The sequence below is a fragment of the Argiope bruennichi genome, chromosome X1 (assembly GCF_947563725.1).
Source record: "Argiope bruennichi chromosome X1, qqArgBrue1.1, whole genome shotgun sequence".
NCBI classification, from domain to species: Eukaryota; Metazoa; Arthropoda; class Arachnida; order Araneae; family Araneidae; genus Argiope; species Argiope bruennichi.
Genome location: NC_079162.1, coordinates 89,786,522 through 89,805,621, shown reverse-complemented (window position 1 = coordinate 89,805,621; position 19,100 = coordinate 89,786,522). Strand labels below are relative to the sequence as shown.

The 19,100-nt window shown below is 28.8% G+C and overlaps 1 protein-coding gene across 2 annotated transcripts in view; it reads left to right on the top strand.

Moving 5' to 3' along the window:
* The first annotated feature begins 992 nt into the window (after window positions 1–992).
* Window positions 993–19,100, top strand: part of LOC129958811 (small nuclear ribonucleoprotein Sm D3-like) — a 43,662-nt gene continuing 25,554 nt past the window's right edge. The window contains exons 1-2 of one of the 2 annotated variants that reach the window (XM_056071501.1): window positions 993–1,409; window positions 14,522–15,109. In XM_056071501.1, the coding sequence (XP_055927476.1) occupies window positions 1,100–1,409; window positions 14,522–14,586 (375 nt within the window). In that variant the 5' untranslated portion in view covers window positions 993–1,099 and the 3' untranslated portion in view covers window positions 14,587–15,109. Of the gene's footprint in view, window positions 1,410–14,521; window positions 15,110–19,100 lie in introns of those variants that run through there. The other variant, XM_056071502.1, reaches the window with a different exon arrangement.

Sequence of the window (19,100 nt, the reverse complement as noted above, 5' to 3'; positions counted from 1 at the left end):
ATTTATTCATTTAATGCTCGAAATATTTCTAGTTTAGGTGCTTACATGTAAGGATGACGAATATTTTACAAGCGGTTATTACGTAACCAATATCAAAAAGTCACAAATACAAGTGATCAATACTTTTCAAAGAGGGGTGTGATTCAAATCCTTGATACGATCTTCGATCTTACTGATGATATTTCGATTGCAGGTTTTCGATTACGATAGAAAGTAACAATCGATACGATATCACTGAAATTTGCCGGAGCGGTGACTTCACTGCAAAGTAACAATCGATACGATCTGTCCAATGGAAGCTCTCGAAAGAAATCTGTGATTGGATTGAAAAGTGAACGGACCGGTTATTGGAATTATCGTATCGTATCATTGAATTGCATATCACTGAAAATTATCGGATCGGTGATTTCACCGGAAAGAGTGAGGCTTCACTGGAAAGTGCGAAGTCACCGCTCCACTTTACGGGAGTGACCGATATTCGTATTTGATGATGCGCTATTCCATACAGATCATTTTTAATTGCTCGTGACATGATTGACTTTGATTACATGTACTCTGTTTACTGCTGGCGCCATCTATTGGTAGAATATAGGACTAAAGTAAACAATTTTAAAGAAATGACATATATTTTTAACTCATCTTTTCCAGAAAATGGTTCACTCTAATAAATAAATTAAATAAATAGTTTTGAGAAAAAAAATAAAATTTAAGAAGTAAGCTGAAACAGATAAATTAATTCAATCACACGTTAATTAAATTAGTAAATTAAGTATTAATTACAATTAATAAATTTTATATTTAATATTAAGTAATAATTTTTAATTAATAATATGATTGAAATAACAGATATTTGGAACGCATATTTAAAAATAACAATAGCAATATTATTTGTTATTCAAAAAATCGGGGATTATGCATCTCTACTTACATGTGGAAGTCAAAAGCACATCACATTTTTGTCTAAAAAGTTGGCAACAGTATTCAGAATTTTCCTTTGTTGATAGCTGTCAAACATATCTTGTCCATAAACCGCGGTTTATGTTAGAAGTGAATACTTATTATTGAATTCTTTTTGCTATACGTCATAATCTTGTGAAATATGGATGTCGGAGTACCAACTCAACTTCTTCAAGAAGCAGAAGGTGAAATAATTTCAGTGGAAGTGATGACCGGTGAAGAATTTCGCGGTAAACTAATTAAGGCCCAAAATAATAATTATTGCATTTTGTCTGATGTTACTGTTACATATAAAAGCGGGTTTGTTCGCTCATCAGTAGAAACGTACCTAAGATGGAAGCAAATCAGATTCATAATTTTGCCGGAAAAAATAAATAAATTACTACGCGAGATGGCTTTGTCCGGAGCTCAGGAAAGTATTCCTGGGAAGACCGCCATTCTTCCATCAAAAGGCGAGTTTCAGGGCTTTGTATATACTATTTTTCAAAAATCGTTTATTAAATATATTTTTTATTCAGTCATGTTCAACTTAGTTGATCACGGTGAATTAATTTTGCATGTGAAGTTTGTGTAGCTAAAATCTTTAGATTTACCAATGATTATTTGTTTGTTTGATTTGATTTTATAACATTCGAACAGACAAAATTAAAGAACAAAGTCGTTTGATGATATTATGCATATTGTGGTAAATTTTAACAATGTAATATCCAGTGAAAAGTTATCAAAAGCGAAATTCAGTGTTTTCATTTCTGTAGTTATATATCAACAAGTATTTTTTAGACATAATAAGTCCAATAGTGATTATGATTGGTTGATAAAAGTAACCCATTCCAAGTCAATGTTTTCCTTCAATATACTATGTACGGTAAACTTGTACATAACTTTGAATATCAATAACTAGTTTAAAATCTTACGATACCATTTTTAGGTAATAATACATATTCTTTGCTTCATTTTGGTTATACCTTTGTTTTTTTTTTAAATTTTTGCATGTATGTTAAGTCTTATTATTTGCTTAAAAGTGGCTAAAATTGCTTGAAATCAGACAGTCCTACTTTTTGTAAATTCTTTACCAAAGTTTATTAAAATTATTTAGAAGAAAAAAATTGGTTATGAACATCTTAGCATTTTATATTTAATTGATATTGAATATTCAGTTTTTTAAAATTTATTACAACAATAGCAGTAATTCAAGTTGTTATACTTAGTGTATGCTTCTGCATTTAGGAGAGTTAAATGTAAAACTTCCTATTGAAAATTTTCTATTTAAATTATGATTAATGATGAAGGTATTATATCTTTTTTTTTTCTCCCTGCTTTGCTCTTGAAATTTACTATACTATATTAAGATTGTATTACCTGGGAGGAGATTCTTTAAGAAAATTGGATTACTTTGAATCAAACTTTCTCCCAATAAGTTAACATATTTTTTCAAAAAGAAAAAAAAAACAAAAAACGACAAGAATATTTTTGACACAATTGCAAGTCTGCAGTGTAAAATTTTTTAAAGCAAAATATAAGTTCTTATTATTTACTTGTATTTGGCTAAAACTACTTGAAACCAGACAGTCCTATTTGTTGTAAATTCTCTAACAAAAATAATGAAAATTATTCAGATGAAAAAAAAATTGGTTATGGACATCTTCACATTTTATTTTTAATTGATATTGAATATTGAGTTTTTATTTATAACAACTGTAACAATAATTCAAATTGTCTTACTTTGGGTATTTTTTTTTTGTATTTAGAATAGTTGAATGTGAAGCTTCCTTTTGAAAACTTTCTATATAAATTATGATTAATAATAAGGGTATTGTATTTTTTTTTTCTGCTTGGCTCTTGAAATTCGCTATATTTTATTAAGATTGTATTTATTGGGAGGAGATATTTTAGGAAAATTGGACTACTTTGAATCAAAATTTATCTGAATAATTTAATATAATTTTCCAAAACGTAAAATTAAAAAAAAGAGTGTATTATCATTTTGACACAAGACGACAAACTTAAAGTCTGCAGCGTCAAATTTTTTAAAGCAACCTATATGTTAAGCTCTTATTATTTACTTGTAAGTGGCTAGAATTCATTGAAACCAGAGAGTCCTATTTGTTGTAAATTCTTTACTAAAGTTTATAAAAATTATTTGGATGGAAAAAAAATTGGTTGCGGACATCTTCACATTTTTTTATAATTGATATTGAATATTGAGTTTTTTTTTATAAATTTATTACAAATGTAGCAGAAATTCAAGTTTTCTTACTTTATTTATTTTTCTGCATTTACAATAGTTGAATGTAAAGCTTCCTTTTAAAAATTTTCTATTTAAATTATCATTAATGATGAAGGTATTTTATGTATATATATTTCTGCTTTGCACTTGAAATTCACTATACTTTATTAAGATTGAATTACTTGAGAGGATATCCTTTAGGAAAACTTTGAATCAAACTTTATCCCAATAATTTAATGGATTTTTCCAAAAGTTAAGAAAATAAAAACAATTTATATTTTGTTTTTGAAACAAGATGACAAACTTAAAGTCCGCTGTGTCAAATTTTTTAACGCAAACTATATGATTAACTCTTATTATTTACTTGTAAGTGGCTAAAATTGCATGAAACCAGACAGTCTTATTTGTTGTAAATTCTTTACAAAAGTTTTTTAAAATTAGTTGGATGAAAAAAAATTGTTATTGACATCTTTACATTTTATTTTTAATTGATATTGAATATTGAGTTTTTATTATTTATAACAGCTGTAACAATAATTCAAATTGTCTTACTTTGTGTATTTTTTTGCATTTCGGATAGTTGAATGTGAAGCTTCCCTTTGAAAATTTTCTGTTTAAATTATGATTATTGATGAAGGCATTTGATCCTTTATTTTCCGCTTTATTCTTGAAATTCATATTTTTTATTAAGATTATATTAATTTGGTGGAGATTCTTTAGGGAAATTGGATTAATTTGAATCAAACTTTATCACAATATGTTAATGTTTTTTTTCCAAAAGGTAAAACAAACAAACAAACAAAAACAAAACAATGTCAATTATCTTTTTGACACAAAACGGCAAACTTAAATTCTACATTGTAAAATTTTTTAATGTAAACTATTTGTTAATCTCTTATTATTTACATGTAAGTGGCTAAAATTAATTGAAAACCAGACAGACTCTTTGTTGTAAATTCTTTACCAAAGTTTATGAGAATTATTTGGATGAAAAAAAATTGGTTATGGACATGTTCACATTTTATTTTTAATTGATATTGAATATTGAGTTTTTTATTTATAACATCTGTAACGTTAGTTCAAGTTGTCATACTTTATGTGTTTTTTTGCATTTAGGGTTGTTGAATATGGAACTTCCTTTTAAAAATTTATGATTTAAATTACAATTGAGGATGAAGGTATTGTATTTTTTTTTCCGCTTTGCTCTTGAAATTCACTATATTTTATTAAGATTGTATTACATGAGAGAAGATCCTTTAGGAAAATTGGATTACTTTGAATCAAACTGTATCCCAATAAGTTAATAAATTTTTCATAAGTGGAAAAAACAGTGTCAATAATATTTTTGACACAACTGCAAGTCTTCAGTGTAAAATTTTTTAAAGCAAAATATATGTCAAGCTCTTATTATTTATTGCAAGTGGCTAAAATTACTTGAAACCAGACAGTCCCATTTGTTGTACATTCTTTAACAAAGATAATGAAAATTATTTGCATTGCATGAAAAAAAATTGGTTATGGACATCTTCACATTTTATTTTTGATTGATATTGAATATTGAGTTTTTTTTTTTGAAATTATTTATAACAACTGTAGAAATAATTCAATGTGTTTTACTTTGTGTATTTTTTTGTATTTAGTATAGTTGAATGTGAAGCTTCCTTTTGAAAATTTTCTATTTAAATTATGATTAATGATGAAGGTTTTGTATTTTTTCCCCACGCTTTGCTCTTGAAATTTACTATATTTTATTAGAATTGTATTACTTGAAAGGAGATCCTTTAGGAAAATTGGATTACTTTGAATCAAACTTTATACTAATAATTTAATGGATTTTTTCAAAAGTTAAGAAATTAGTAACAATATCTATCTACTTTTTGAAATAAGATGACAAACTTAAAGACTGCTGTGTAAATTTTTAATGCAAACTATATGTTAAGCTCTTATTATTTACTTGTAAGTGGCTAATATTTATTGAAACCAGAGAGTCCTATTTGTTGTAAATTCTTTACTAAAGTTTATGAAAATTATTTGGATTAAAAATTATTGGTTGTGGACATCTTCACATTTTATTTTTAATTGATATTGATTTTTTAAATTTATTACAATTGTAGCAGAGATTCAATTTGTCTTTGTGTATTTTTTTGCTTTTAGAATAGTTGAATGTGAAGCTTCTTTTGAAAATTTTCTATTTAAATTATGAATTATGATGAAGGTATTGTACTTTTTTCTCCTGCTTTGCTCTTGAAATTCAGTATACTGTATTAAGATGGTATTGGAGAGGTTCAATAATGATGACGGACCTTTTTTGTAATTTAAAGATTTTATTGGTTCTCCGCTTTCGAGAGTTTGTTTGAGCTTTGCCTTTCGGCGTGCTGCTACGTTGATGATGTTACAAAGACTGATGGTTTTTTACATATACCGCTAGAGGGCGTTACAAATGAGAGGCGGGGCAACATGCTTACGTAACATACTCCCGCCTTGAAATTGCACAATTTCAATATTGAGACACTATATGAATTTCACACATCACAATAAATTCGACAGAATTATTACAAAAAAAATGAATAAATGTAAAAACAAATAAAAAATACTGAAATAATTCTTATATATAAATTTACACAAAATAATACTGAAATAATTCTTATATATACAAATTTATACAAACGAGTTAAAGTCTGTATATATTATTTACAATCATGTACACATATAAATCCAATTAATTTTTTGGAAGTAAACATATTTGACTAATACCCCTTTTAATAACACCATTCAAAACTCTTATTACAACAACTCTGACTAAACCATCTGAACCTTTTATTAATTCTTGAATTCTACCCAGTCTCCATTTATATGGAGGCAAGTCTGGATCCTTGATTACAACCATATCATTAAGATTTACATTATTCTTAGCAATCTGCCATTTGTTTCTAAGATGTAAATTATTCAAATAATCACGTTTCCAATTTTTCCAAACTTGTTGTACTAATTTAGTTAATTTTTGCCATTTTGATAAATAATTATCTGATTTTTCAATTAATTGTGGTTCAGTAATTGAAGTTATTGGACGGCCAATTAAGAAATGTCCCGGAGTCAAAGCTGTCATATCATTAGAATCCGTAGATAAAGGTACAATAGGTCTACTATTTAGAATACCTTCGATTTCTGCAGTTAATGTTAAAAATTCTTCTAATGTGAGTTTTATAGAACCTACTGCTCTCTTTAAATGAAATTTAAAAGATTTGACACCTGATTCCCATAAGCCTCCAAAATTAGGAGACCTTGGGGGAATAAATTTCCAATCAATACTTTCTGTAGTTAGATAATTATTTAAAGTATCATCAGGATTACTCATTAATTTTTTCAATCGTTTTAATTCTGAATTTGTTCCAACAAAATTTCCTGCCTTATCCGAAAATATGCATGCACATTTACCGCGTCGGGCAAAGAAGCGTTTTAAAGTTGCAATTAAAGCATTAGACGTTAGATCGGTAACTTCCAAATGTATGGCTTTAGTTGAAAAACAAATGAAGACTGCAATATAAATCTTTTGAAAAATACCTTTGCGTTGGCCTTTATATTTAACCAGCCGCCTTTGGCGACCAGCCGGTTCGCCAATCTTAATGTTCGTTAAAATTTTAATAATTAAATATTTTATGCAATTTCTACTTTAATAGCTTCTTCATCAAAATATTTTAAAACTTCAAATTTTGATTATCATATAATTTATTCATAATATTATAAAGGCCTTCAGTCATAACGTAATATGTATCTCTCTCATTTTCTGTTAGCACCCGTAGAATTTATGCTTTAAATTAAAGTGGAAAGAATTTATCTTCAATTAATATAATAATATTTTTTACTGAAACAAAGCATTTTTTTATAATCTGATTACTGAAAATAGAGTCACTCAGCGTTTAAACTTTATGGGCACTAAAGAATATCTTTTTAAATTTATGTAATATCTCAAGAGTTGTTCAACAAAATTTTCTTAGATTCATTATGAGCAGATCGATTAATTAACAATGTTTAAATTTAAATGCATCAAACACTAAGAAAATAAAACGAATCGTTTAAAATAAACGGTTGAAAACGGTAGAATTTATGCTTTAAATTAAAGTGGAAAGAATTCATCTTCAATTAATATAATAATATTTTTTACTGAAACAAAGCATTTTTTTATAATCTGATTACTGAAAATAGAGTCACTTAGCGTTTAAACTTTATGGGCACTAAAGAATATCTTTTTAAATTTATGTAATATCTCAAGAGTTGGTCAACAAAATTTTCTTAGATTCATTATGAGCAGATCGATTAATTAACAATGTTTAAATTTAAATGCATCAAACACTAAGAAAATAAAACGAATCGTTTAAAATAAACGGTTGAAAACAGGTTTTAAAAAAACTACTTAAGAAACGATGTACTTAAAACTATAAGCATATACAAAAAATATATAACTAACATAAATACAATTTACTTACAAAAGCATGCAACTAACCCAAAATTAATTTAAATCATCCATTGATAACGTTGTCATGGCAACAATCAGAACAGAATGCGCATGCGTGAATTTTCTCCGCCGGTTACGTAACGCAAATACGTGATTTTTTCTACGCCAGTTGGGGTAACGCTATGCGGATTAGAAATTTTTAATTTCCTTTATTCTGTTTTATTTTAATTCAAAAGTACTTCAGAATGAATCTGAAAGATTGATTCATTAACAATGTTTAATTTTAAATGCATCAAACATTAAGAAAATAAACAGAACCGATTGAAATAATCCGCCGAAAAATTTTAACCCTAGCCTCATTACTGTTGGGAGAAAAAAAAACTGAAGCCTTTCTCGTTTGGCGCTGGGGATAATGGAAGATTTTTTTGGCGGGAAAGTTAGTTTTTAATTAATATTTAAAATTCTAATTAAAAATTCGAAAAAAGAAACCCCAGGTGCACATTCCCAACCTCCAAGGTATACATGTACCAAATTTGGTAGCTGTATGTCAAACGGTCTGGCCTGTAGAGCGCCAACACACACACATTGAGCTTTATTATAAGTATAGATTAAGAATGGTCCACAAAAATCGATACCACAATTTGAAAATGGTGGGCTAGGAGTTATTCTTTCCCCTGGCAGATTTCCTAATAATTGATTGCAACTTACTGGTTTATTTTTGAAGCAAACAATGCATTCATTTACTATTTTTCTAGCCAAATTTCTTCCTCCAACTGGCCAAAATTCCTGTCTGACAAGATGGAGTAAGGTTTGGCGACCTACATGTAAATACCGTTTGTGAAAAGATTCCATAATTATTTTTGTAAGTCTATGATGAGCAGGAAGAAGCTTAGGATGCTTTTCATTTTGAGTTAATGTAGATTTTTGCAAACGACCACCTACACGAAGAATATTATCCTCATCTAGAAATGGTGCTAAATTTTTAATCTTACTTTGTTTAATATGAATACCCTTTGACAAATCTTTAATTTCCTCAGAAAATTCAGAAGATTGCACCTTGCTTACCATGAAGTTGGATGCTGCTTGAATTTCCTTTATTGTTATCTTACCCTTTTTGCGTTCAGCAGAACACTTCAAATTATTAATAAATCTGAAAAGATAACTTAAAATTCGGCAAATTTTAGTATAGTTGTTACTTAAATTTAAAATATCACAACTTCTTTCAGAAAATCATTATTTGCATTACAATTTACAGCATCCTTTTTATGGGGAATTTCAGACTGTAGAAATTGGGGTCCATTGAACCAAATTTGACTGTTTATCAAATTTGTTGCAGACGTTCCCCTGGAGATTAAGTCTGCTGGATTGTCTATAGATTTAATATGTCTCCAGTCATAATTTGGACACAAACTGTTAATTTTTCTAACACGATTGGAAACAAATGGTTTCAATTTTTCTGGGGGAGTTTTTATCCAGGCTAAGGAGATTGTGGAATCTGACCACATATAGACGTGATTTAATGTCACTGATAAGATCGAAATGACCTTTGATGCAAGTCGTGCCAAAAGTAGTGCTGCTGACAGCTCCAGACGAGGTATTGTTGATTCCTTGATTGGACACACTCGCGATTTGCTGCACAAAAGACTTGTTTTTACTTCACCGGATTTATTTTTTGAGCACACATAGATGACTGCACCGTAGGCCTTATTTGAGGCATCACAGAAGCAATGTAGGTCTATAGTGGTGGGATTCTCGATTATAACACATCTTTGAATTTTTAACTGGTTCACTGCCGGTAAGTCTTTTAAGAATTTTAACCAGTCATTCAAATCGTTTTGTGGAATTGTGTCATTCCAATTTAGCTTTTGTTGCCAAAGTCTCTGAAGAAATATCTTGGCGCTGGTTATAATTGGGCTGATAAGACCCAAAGGATCAAACAGTCTTGCTATGACCGAAAGGACTTTCCGCTTTGAGTAATTGTTGTTCAAACTGACAGTCACTTCAGACGTGAAAATGTCTGATGTGGGACGTCACTGCATTCCGAGCGTTTTAACTGTTAAGTCTGGAAATTCAAAATTTAAGTTTTGATTGTTCCCTAATAATTCAGGATGGTTTGAAACCCATTTGTGAAGTTGCATGCCTCCTTTACTTAAAAGTTCTATTAACTGCTGTTGTAAAGCCTTGGTTTCTGATAAGTTATTTGAACCAGTTAAAATGTCGTCAACATAAACATCAGTAAGAAGTGCTGCAGATGCTTGAGGAAATTCACTTTTTTCTTTCTCAGCTAATGCCGTGAGTGTTCTGGTGGCTAAAAATGGAGCACATTTTGTTCCATATGTCACAGTCCGTAGTCTGTATGTTTCCACAGGAGCAAATTTATTAGGTTACCACAGAATTTTTTGCAGGTCTCTATCTGCTTCTGCGACCAAAATTTGGCGATACATTTTCTTTATATCTGCACTAAATGCAAATTGATATGTTCGGAATCTCAAGATGATGCAAAATAGCTCCTGTTGAATTGTTCCGCCGTTCAATAAAATGGAATTAAGTGAAACTCCACTGCTAGAATTTGCAGATGCATCAAAAACGACACGCAAGGGTGTTGATGTGCTTTCTGAGCGAAACACAGTATGATGAGGAATATAATATTCACTATTGGCAATTTCAGGAGAATCTAAAATTCGTTCTATATGATTTAACTGGAAATATTCATCCATGAAAGCCTTGTATTGTATTGCCATTGTTTTATTTTTATCTAATCTTTTCCAAAGTAAATTTAAACGTCTTTCCGCCATTTCTCTTGAATCGCCTAGTGTAGAACGTTTTTCTTCAACTATTGGTAATTTAACAACATACCTTCCGGTACTATCCCTCTTATGAGTGGAAAGAAAATGTTCCTCACAGTAAGTTTGTTCATATGTTTTTGATTCGACTGAATCATTTGTATTATCACCAGGAAAAGATTCTAAGTTAAAGAAATTTTTAACAGAATTCTCCAGATTATCATTTTTAAAAATTAATCCAGCAAAGAAATGAGAATTTCTGCCGTTGATTGTTCCAGTTACTAAATATCCGAACACACTATTTTGTAACAAGAGTGAATTATCATATGATCTAAATTTTTCTGCCTTCAATAAATCAAAGAACAACTCGCATCCGAGTAATGCATTAATTTCACTAGGAATATGAAAAGTCTCATCCTCAAGTTTTATCTCACTTGGGAAGTTAACTTTTGAGATATCAATTTCTTTAGAAGGAGTTAAATGCGTTATTTTAGGCATAATTAAAAATGATACAGTTCTGGAAAAATCATTGTCTTCATTAAAAATGGTAGTGGTTAATTTATTTTTAACGAAGAACTCTCTTCCGTTAATACCAGAGATGGATGCATTAACCTTTTCCCGCTTCAAATCTAAAGAATTGGCCAAATCTGCAGTTATTATGTTTACCGAACTCCCTGAATCCAACAGGGCTTTTATTTTTATTTTTTGACCAAATGCGTCTTCAATAAATAACTGCGCGGTGCATAGAATGTTTGAAGATAGTTTCGAGTTACTTGTAAGCGCTGACTCAGCATCAGGGGTTAGTTTTTGTGGCAACCTCGACGAGCCAGAGGGTTCATTGTTTACATAAAGTTGCTCCCCCGTGTCTGGGGGCGTTACCTCTGCAAGGCGCGTACTTAAGAGTTTAGGATCCAGATGTATCAAAGAATTATGGCCTGATTTTTGACAGCTTTGGCAGAGGAATGTGGATTTGCAGGGTGGCTTATGTAATTTCAAACAGTTCTTACAAATGTCATATTTTTCTAAAAGCTCGATTCTTTTAGAAACACTCAATTTTAAAAATTCAGAGCATCTTTGTAAAGGATGTTCAGATTTACATAAAATACATGGCTTTACATTACTTAGTTTATTCGCTTTAAGAAGAAAGTTTTTTTGGCTTATTTATTGCGCCTTGAAATTCCTTGTGGAACTTGCTACTTGTAGGGTATTTCCCTAATTGATCGAGTACCATCGCTCTTGATTCTAAAAATTGCAGGAGCTCCTTCAATGAAGGTATTTGTTTTGATTGGATGGACATTTCATATGCCTTTCTGCTCTCTTTGTCAAGTCTTTCTAATATTATATTTACTAATATAGCATTTGTTAAGTCATTACTTTCTAAATTCAAACTTTTTAAACCTCTCAGACTTTTATTTATTGTGTCTGTGATATTTCGTAAGCCTTTTGCAGACTCAAAATTTAATTTTTCTAGTTTTAGCATATTTCGAATGTGAATATCAACAACTGCTCGCTTATTTTCAAAGCGTTCTTCGAGAGCAGCAAACAGTGACTCAAATGTATCGTCACTTGTTTCTATATATTTAGCTTCACCACGGAGGGCAGCTTTTAAATAAAATAACTTTTGATCATTCGTTAATTCGGTATTATCGTTTATTGATTTTGAAATTACTGAATTTTTCCATTTTTCCGTAAAATAACGGTAAGGGAATTTCCGGAAGTTTCGTTTTTAATTCAATATGATTCATATAAGCTTTCAAATTTGAATTTTGATCATCTATATTATGAATTACATTTTCCTTAACATTATAATTAGAGAGTAAGCATTTCAAACTTACCTCTAATTCGTTTCTTTCTTCTTCGATATCCAACATTTCTTGATCGCACTTTTGGCTTAGCGTTTCATCTTCGTCGATTTCTAAATAATCCTTGAATAAAATTTCTAATTCTTGTTTTATTTCTTCCACAATTGCCAGCTTTTGTTGACAGCTGAATATGAATTTATTTTCTTCTTCAACCGTTGAACTACTTTCAACAAACTTTTTAACACATGTTAGTTTCGCCTTTATTCTTCCACGGATTCTATTTAACTCTTTGGCTTTTTGAGTTTTGTTTTTTTCCATATTTTTGCTAATTCGTCTCCGGATCGCTAGGACCAGAATGGAGAGGTTCAATAATGATGACAGACCTTTTTTTGTAATTTAAAGATTTTATTGGTTCTCCGCTTTCGGAAGTTTGTTTGAGCTTTGCCTTTCGGCGTGCTGCTACGTCGATGATGTTACAAAGACTGATGGTTTTTTACATATACCGCTAGAGGGCGTTACAAGTGAGAGGCGGGGCAACATGCTTACGTAACAGGTATTACTTGGGGAGGGGATATTTTAGGAAAGTTGGATTAATTTGAATTTATCACAATAATTTAATATAATTTTCCAAAACGTAAAAACAAACAAACAATGTCTGTTATCTTTTTGACATAAGACGATAAACTTAAAGTCTGCAGTGTCAAATTTTTTAAAGGAACAGATATGTTATTTTATTATTTACTTGTAAGTGGGTAAAATTAATTGAGACAAGACAGTCCTATTTGTTGTAAATTCTTTACCAAAGTTTATAAAAATTATTTGGATGAAAAAAAAAATTGATTATGGACATGTTGACATTTCATTTTTAATATATATTGAATATTGAGTTTTTTTTTTTTATTTATAACTTTAACATTAGTTCAAGTTTTCATACTTTATGTATATATTTGCATTTAGGGTAGTTGAATATGGAACTTCGTTTTGAAAATTTTCTATTTAAATTATGATTAGTGATGAAGGTATTGTATTTTTTTTTCCACTTTGCTCTTGAAATTCACAGTACTTTATTAAGATTGTATTACTTGAGCGGAGATCCTTTAGGAAAATTGGATTACTTTGAATAAAACTTTATTCCAATAATTTAATAAATTTTTCCAAAAGTTAAGAAAACAAAAACAATGTCTATCTTATCAAAAACATTGTCTATCTAACTTAAAGTCTGCTGTGTCAAATTTTTTAAAGCAAACTATATGTTAAGGTCCTATTATTTACTTGTAAGTGGCTAAAATTACTTGAAACCAGACTGTCCTATTTGTTGTAAATTCTTTAACAAAGTTTATGAAAATTATGTGGATGAAAAAAAAATTATTTATAGACGTCTTAACATTTGATATTGAATTGGTATTGAATATTGTTTTTAAATTTTTAACAACTACAACAATAATTCAAGTTGTCATAATTTGTGTATGTTTTTGCATTTGGGATAGTTGAATGTGAATCTTTCTATTTAAATTATGATTATTGATGAAGGCGTTTGATCTTTTTTTTTTTTTTTTTTTTTTTCCTTTTTGAAATTTACTATACTTTATTAAGATTGTATTACTTTGGAGGAGATTCTTTATGGAAACTAGATTAATTTGAATTAAACTTTATTGCAATAAGTTAATGTATTTTCCCAAAAGGAAAAAAAACAAAAAAACAATGTCAATTATCTTTTTGACACAAGAGGCAAACTTAAAGTCTGCAGTGTAAAATGTTTTAAAGCAATCTATAAGTTCATATAATAATATAAAACTAAGCAAATATTTTGTAAAACTAGAGGGAAAAATAATTATATAATATACATGCATATGCACGTCAATGTTTGTTTGCGCATCTTTGTATATGCAATAATATCAATTTATCCATGTTCTAGAAATTATTTTTTAATTATTTGGATGCAGGCTTCACTTAAACTTTTAAAGTTATTTTCCCACGCTGAGACTACAAACACTGAAACTAATATCTTCGTTAAATTTCCTTGTAAGTTGTATATATCGAATTTTTCTCTTCCTCTGTTTTTCTAACTTTCTGCCTTTTATTCAGACTATGTCTCTGGATGCTCATAGTTCTTACAAAGAAATCTTAATGATGATTAAAAATTAAATTCTTCCTGTAATCTTGAATGCTTTTTTAAACACAACTTCTTTATTTAAAAATCCAATGAATACTTCCTTTATCATAGAAAAAGCATATATAATATAGACTTACTATACTTAACCTATAGACCTATACTTAATATATCTGTTTATTATATTAGCTGCCCGAGGGCGTGGACGAGGTCGCGGGCATGGACGAGGTCGCGGGCGTGGACAATGTCATTGACGTGCCAGAATTCCCTCTCCAGAAGAAAGAAATTGATTATATAATTCATTTACCACTTTTCACCATCCAACATTTTTTAATCATTTTATTTCCTTTCTATAATTACTTCATTGTTTTTATACTGAATAAATGCACAATTTTATTACCTAGAACCAACCTTTTATTACCTATTTTAGAAACAAAGAGTGTTGTATAAATATTTCATTTTTTCAAACTCACCATTATGCAGTATATGCTTATTTATTAGAGTTTTTTTAATTGTTTTTCATTTTTTTCTATTTATAATCTGGCTTTTTGTAAATCAGGATATGAATTAAAATTATATATTCATAAAATGTGTTTTACCATTATGTAGCATTGTCAATTGACAATGATAGTCAAATGTCTTGTAATTTGATACATATGTTTAGATAGAATTTATGTGACCAAGTGATACATTACAAACATTTTTTCATATTCAAATGTATAAACGTGAGATTCTCAAGTTTAAGTATCCATTAAAATTCTAAATGAATATTTTTTATTCAGTGTGTGTATGTTATTTTTTCTCAAATTCCTGATGTTTTAATGCTTTTTCTTACTGATATATATATATTTGTTGAGTCTGTATCTGTTTTTTTAACGTAAAAGAAATTTATGTAATTGATATTTTATTTTGAAGAAAGTACAGTGGACAAATAGATTATTCAATGGAAAAAGAATACAAACATATAAAATTTCCTTTATTATTTATTTTACTTAGAATGCTTCAAATTGTTATTTTTGAGGTATTGATGTAAGAATTTCATTTTCAAAATATACCACAAGAGTATTACAATGCAGCTTTTCATGTTGTCTATGAAATATGTCAAACATGACCTCTTCTGTAAAATAAGCGAGAGCTCATATTAACTTCTATAATTAGTGAAATAGTTAGATTTTGTGGTAAAGTGCAGATGTTGCTGGTTAATTAGGATTATTTATTTTTAGTTGGCAAAGGACAAAATATGTAGATTTTTTTCCCTTTATTCATTGTGTCATTTTATGTATATTTAAATATGAACTAACATTTTCATGTTCATTTTTCTGCTTAATGCACTTGGGTAACTACAGAAGAAATCCTATTTAAATGACAATTGAATTTCTGTTTAAAAAAATCAGACAGATGCAAATATATATAATTAATATCAGACTTTAAGAACACAATGTTACTTGTTGACTGTTCTTCAAAAAAAAATTTAAAAAAATTTATGTTTCTTTTATAGCAGTGAACTCATCCCTTAACCTAAAGTAAAACTGCTTTTAATGTAGGTTCTTAATATAAAATTAAAACTGGCTGTTTTATGGATTTGAACTAAGCAGGCATGAAACTATGGCTTTAGGAAAAGTGTTTTCATTGTCCTTAGTTGAAATTTGTCTACTCTGATACATTTTTTTTGTCCTTTTAATTTATTTTTATTTACTTTCAGTGAACAACTCATTATTATAACCTTAGTTTATGCTGTAATGCTGCTGTAAAAATACAAGATTAATTTTAATTTGAAAATTTAGTGGCAGTAAATGTTCCTTTGAATTACTTTAATAAATTTACAATTATTAATTGTAGTAATTTTTCAAATTAATTTATTACAGTTCTTTTTTACTTCTGCTTTTATCTAACATAGTTATAAAATAAGATGGGTTAGTTTCAAACTGCATTTAATGATGAAGAGCCGACAATTTCTAAATCTTATATGCTTGGTTTTTAATCACAGGCATAATATCTACCAGTAATAATGGAGAATGTGTGTGTTGTCAGTCTGCAAGTCTGACTGTTTGGTCTAGAACTATTAAACTTGAAAATGTATACTTGTGAGGAGAAAATGTGTATCTTGGAACAAATTTTAATTCAAAAGTAAGCAGGATTTTGGATATTTTTGCATGATAACTTCAGTATCTATACTTATAATAAAGCTCAATGTGTGTGTGTGTGTGTTGGCGCTCTACAGGCCAGGTCATTTGACATACAGCTATCAAATTTGGTACATGTATACCTTAGAGGTCGGGAATGTGCACCTGGGGTCCCTTTTTTTGAAATTTTAATTAGAATTTTAATTATTAATTAAAAACTAACTTTCCCGCCAAAAGAATCTTCCATTTTTCCCACCGCCAACTTTTCCGCCAAAAAAATTTTCCATTATCCCCAGCGCCAAACGAGAAAGGCTTCCGTTGTTTTTTTCTCCCAACAGTAATGAGGCTAGGGTTAAAATTTTTCGGCGGATTATTTCAATCGGTTCTGCTTATTTTCTTAATGTTTGATGCATTTAAAATTAAACATTGTTAATGAATCAATCTTTCAGATTCATTCTGAAGTACTTTTGAATTAAAATAAAACAGAATAAAGGAAATTAAAAATTTCTAATCCGCATAGCGTTACCCCAACTGGCGTAGAAAAAATCACGTATTTGCGTTACGTAACCGGCGAAGAAAATTCACGCATGCGCATTCTGTTCTGATTGTTGCCATGACAACATGTATATGCTTATAGTTTTAAGTACAACGTTTTTTAAGTAGTTTTTTTAAAACCTGTTTTCAACCGTTTATTTTAAACGATTCGTTTTATTTTCTTAGTGTTTGATGCATTTAAATTTAAACATTGTTAATGAATCGATCTGCTCATAATGAATCTAAGAAAATTTTGTTGACCAACTCTTGAGATATTACATAAATTTAAAAAAAATATTCTTTAGTGCCCAGAAAGTTTAAACGCTGAGTGACTCTATTTTCAGTAATCAGATTATAAAAAAATGCTTTGTTTCAGTAAAAAATATTATTATATTAATTGAAGATAAATTCTTTCCACTTTAATTTAAAGCATAAATTCTACGGGTGCTAACAGAAAATGAGAGAGATACATATTACGTTATGACTGAAGGCCTTTATAATATTATGAATAAATTATATGATAATCAAAATTTGAAGTTTTAAAATATTTTGATGAAGAAGCTATTAAAGTAGAAATTGCATAAAATATTTAATTATTAAAATTTTAACGAAAATTAAGATTGGCGAACCGGCTGGTCGCCAAAGGCGGCTAGTAAATAATATAGCATAAAATTTAATTTTAAACCATTCTAAAATTAAAAAAAACATTTTTAGTGGTGTCAATTTAGTTACTATAATTTTTTTTGTCTAGACTTAATTAAGCTTTAAATATGTTTTTAAATATATTTTAATTTAAGATTTTCATTGTTGATACTAATATTTTATTCTTCTGTTGTTTTTTTCCCATATGGAAGAATTTTTTTGGTTTAAAGCATGCTTTTATTAAAATTTAATTATTGTTTCAATTACAGAAGTGAGAATTCTGAAATTTAAAAATTTTATTTTATTACTTTTATGTTATCTTTTAGCTTGATGTTCTTAGTATGCTACATTTTTTTTTTATTGAACCAGAGAAATTTTTATTGCATAATCCTCTAATATATTTACAACAATCATGAAATTTATACTATAGTATATGCAGAACTTCAAAGTTGAATTTTTTTTTTTTTCTTTTTCATTATATTTGTAATGAATGTGATTCACTTCAGCAAGCAATGTTTCTAAATTAATTGAAAATTAACTTTTCATTTAAAATTAAACTTCAGATTTTATGGGGCAGATAGTACATTTTAATGGGACTTAGTACAAACAAAATTTCAAATTTTATGGAGAATTAGTGGGGCATATAGTTTAATGAACATACCTATATAAGACTTCTAAAATAGAATAAAAAAACATAATTATCAATATTTTTTAAAAATTATTTTACTGTGCTAGCTAATAGGATGAATTTGCATACAAAAGATGTAATTGTTATTCCACATAACCAATTTTTCCTGCCAACCAGCCCATTGCTAAAAGTTGTTGTGGCCAGGGAACTTTGTCTTGTTGTAGAGAATGCACAAAGAATAGTCTTTTTGAAATACCTCTAAAATATGTAAAGAGTGGTAGAGGCAGACAGTCATTGAAAACAAACATAGAAGTCATGAGTTTTATGAAACAATTGTCAAAATCTGAATAATGGTTGCTACTCTTTCTTTCGTTTTACAAGTAATTTTAAATATATAGACTTGGGAATTCTTAGAACACTATTCTTCATCAATCGCATATTCTCTAAATACAAGATGAACACTAAATTTAAGCTATGATATCATAACTACATGATTAACAGATACAGAGGTACGAAACTATTTATGCCGTTTTAAGAACGACGAATGTGAGAAAATTATGAAAGAAATAAATGTATGAAAAAATAAATGAGCATAATATAACTAAAAGAATATGCTACAACACATCCCAGTAATGCAGCTCCACTATTTTCGTGTGTACTAAGCTCTTTTAATCATGGCAAATAATTTAATTTCTTGTCTATGCATAGAATTTGAGGAAATACTGGAGGAGGTAGATTATAGTTTGGATAATATATGAAAATAACGGATAGACATTGCAGTAAAGAATTGTATTGAGTAATTAAAAAAATTTGGCTAAAGCTCAAGTCTCAATCATAGTAA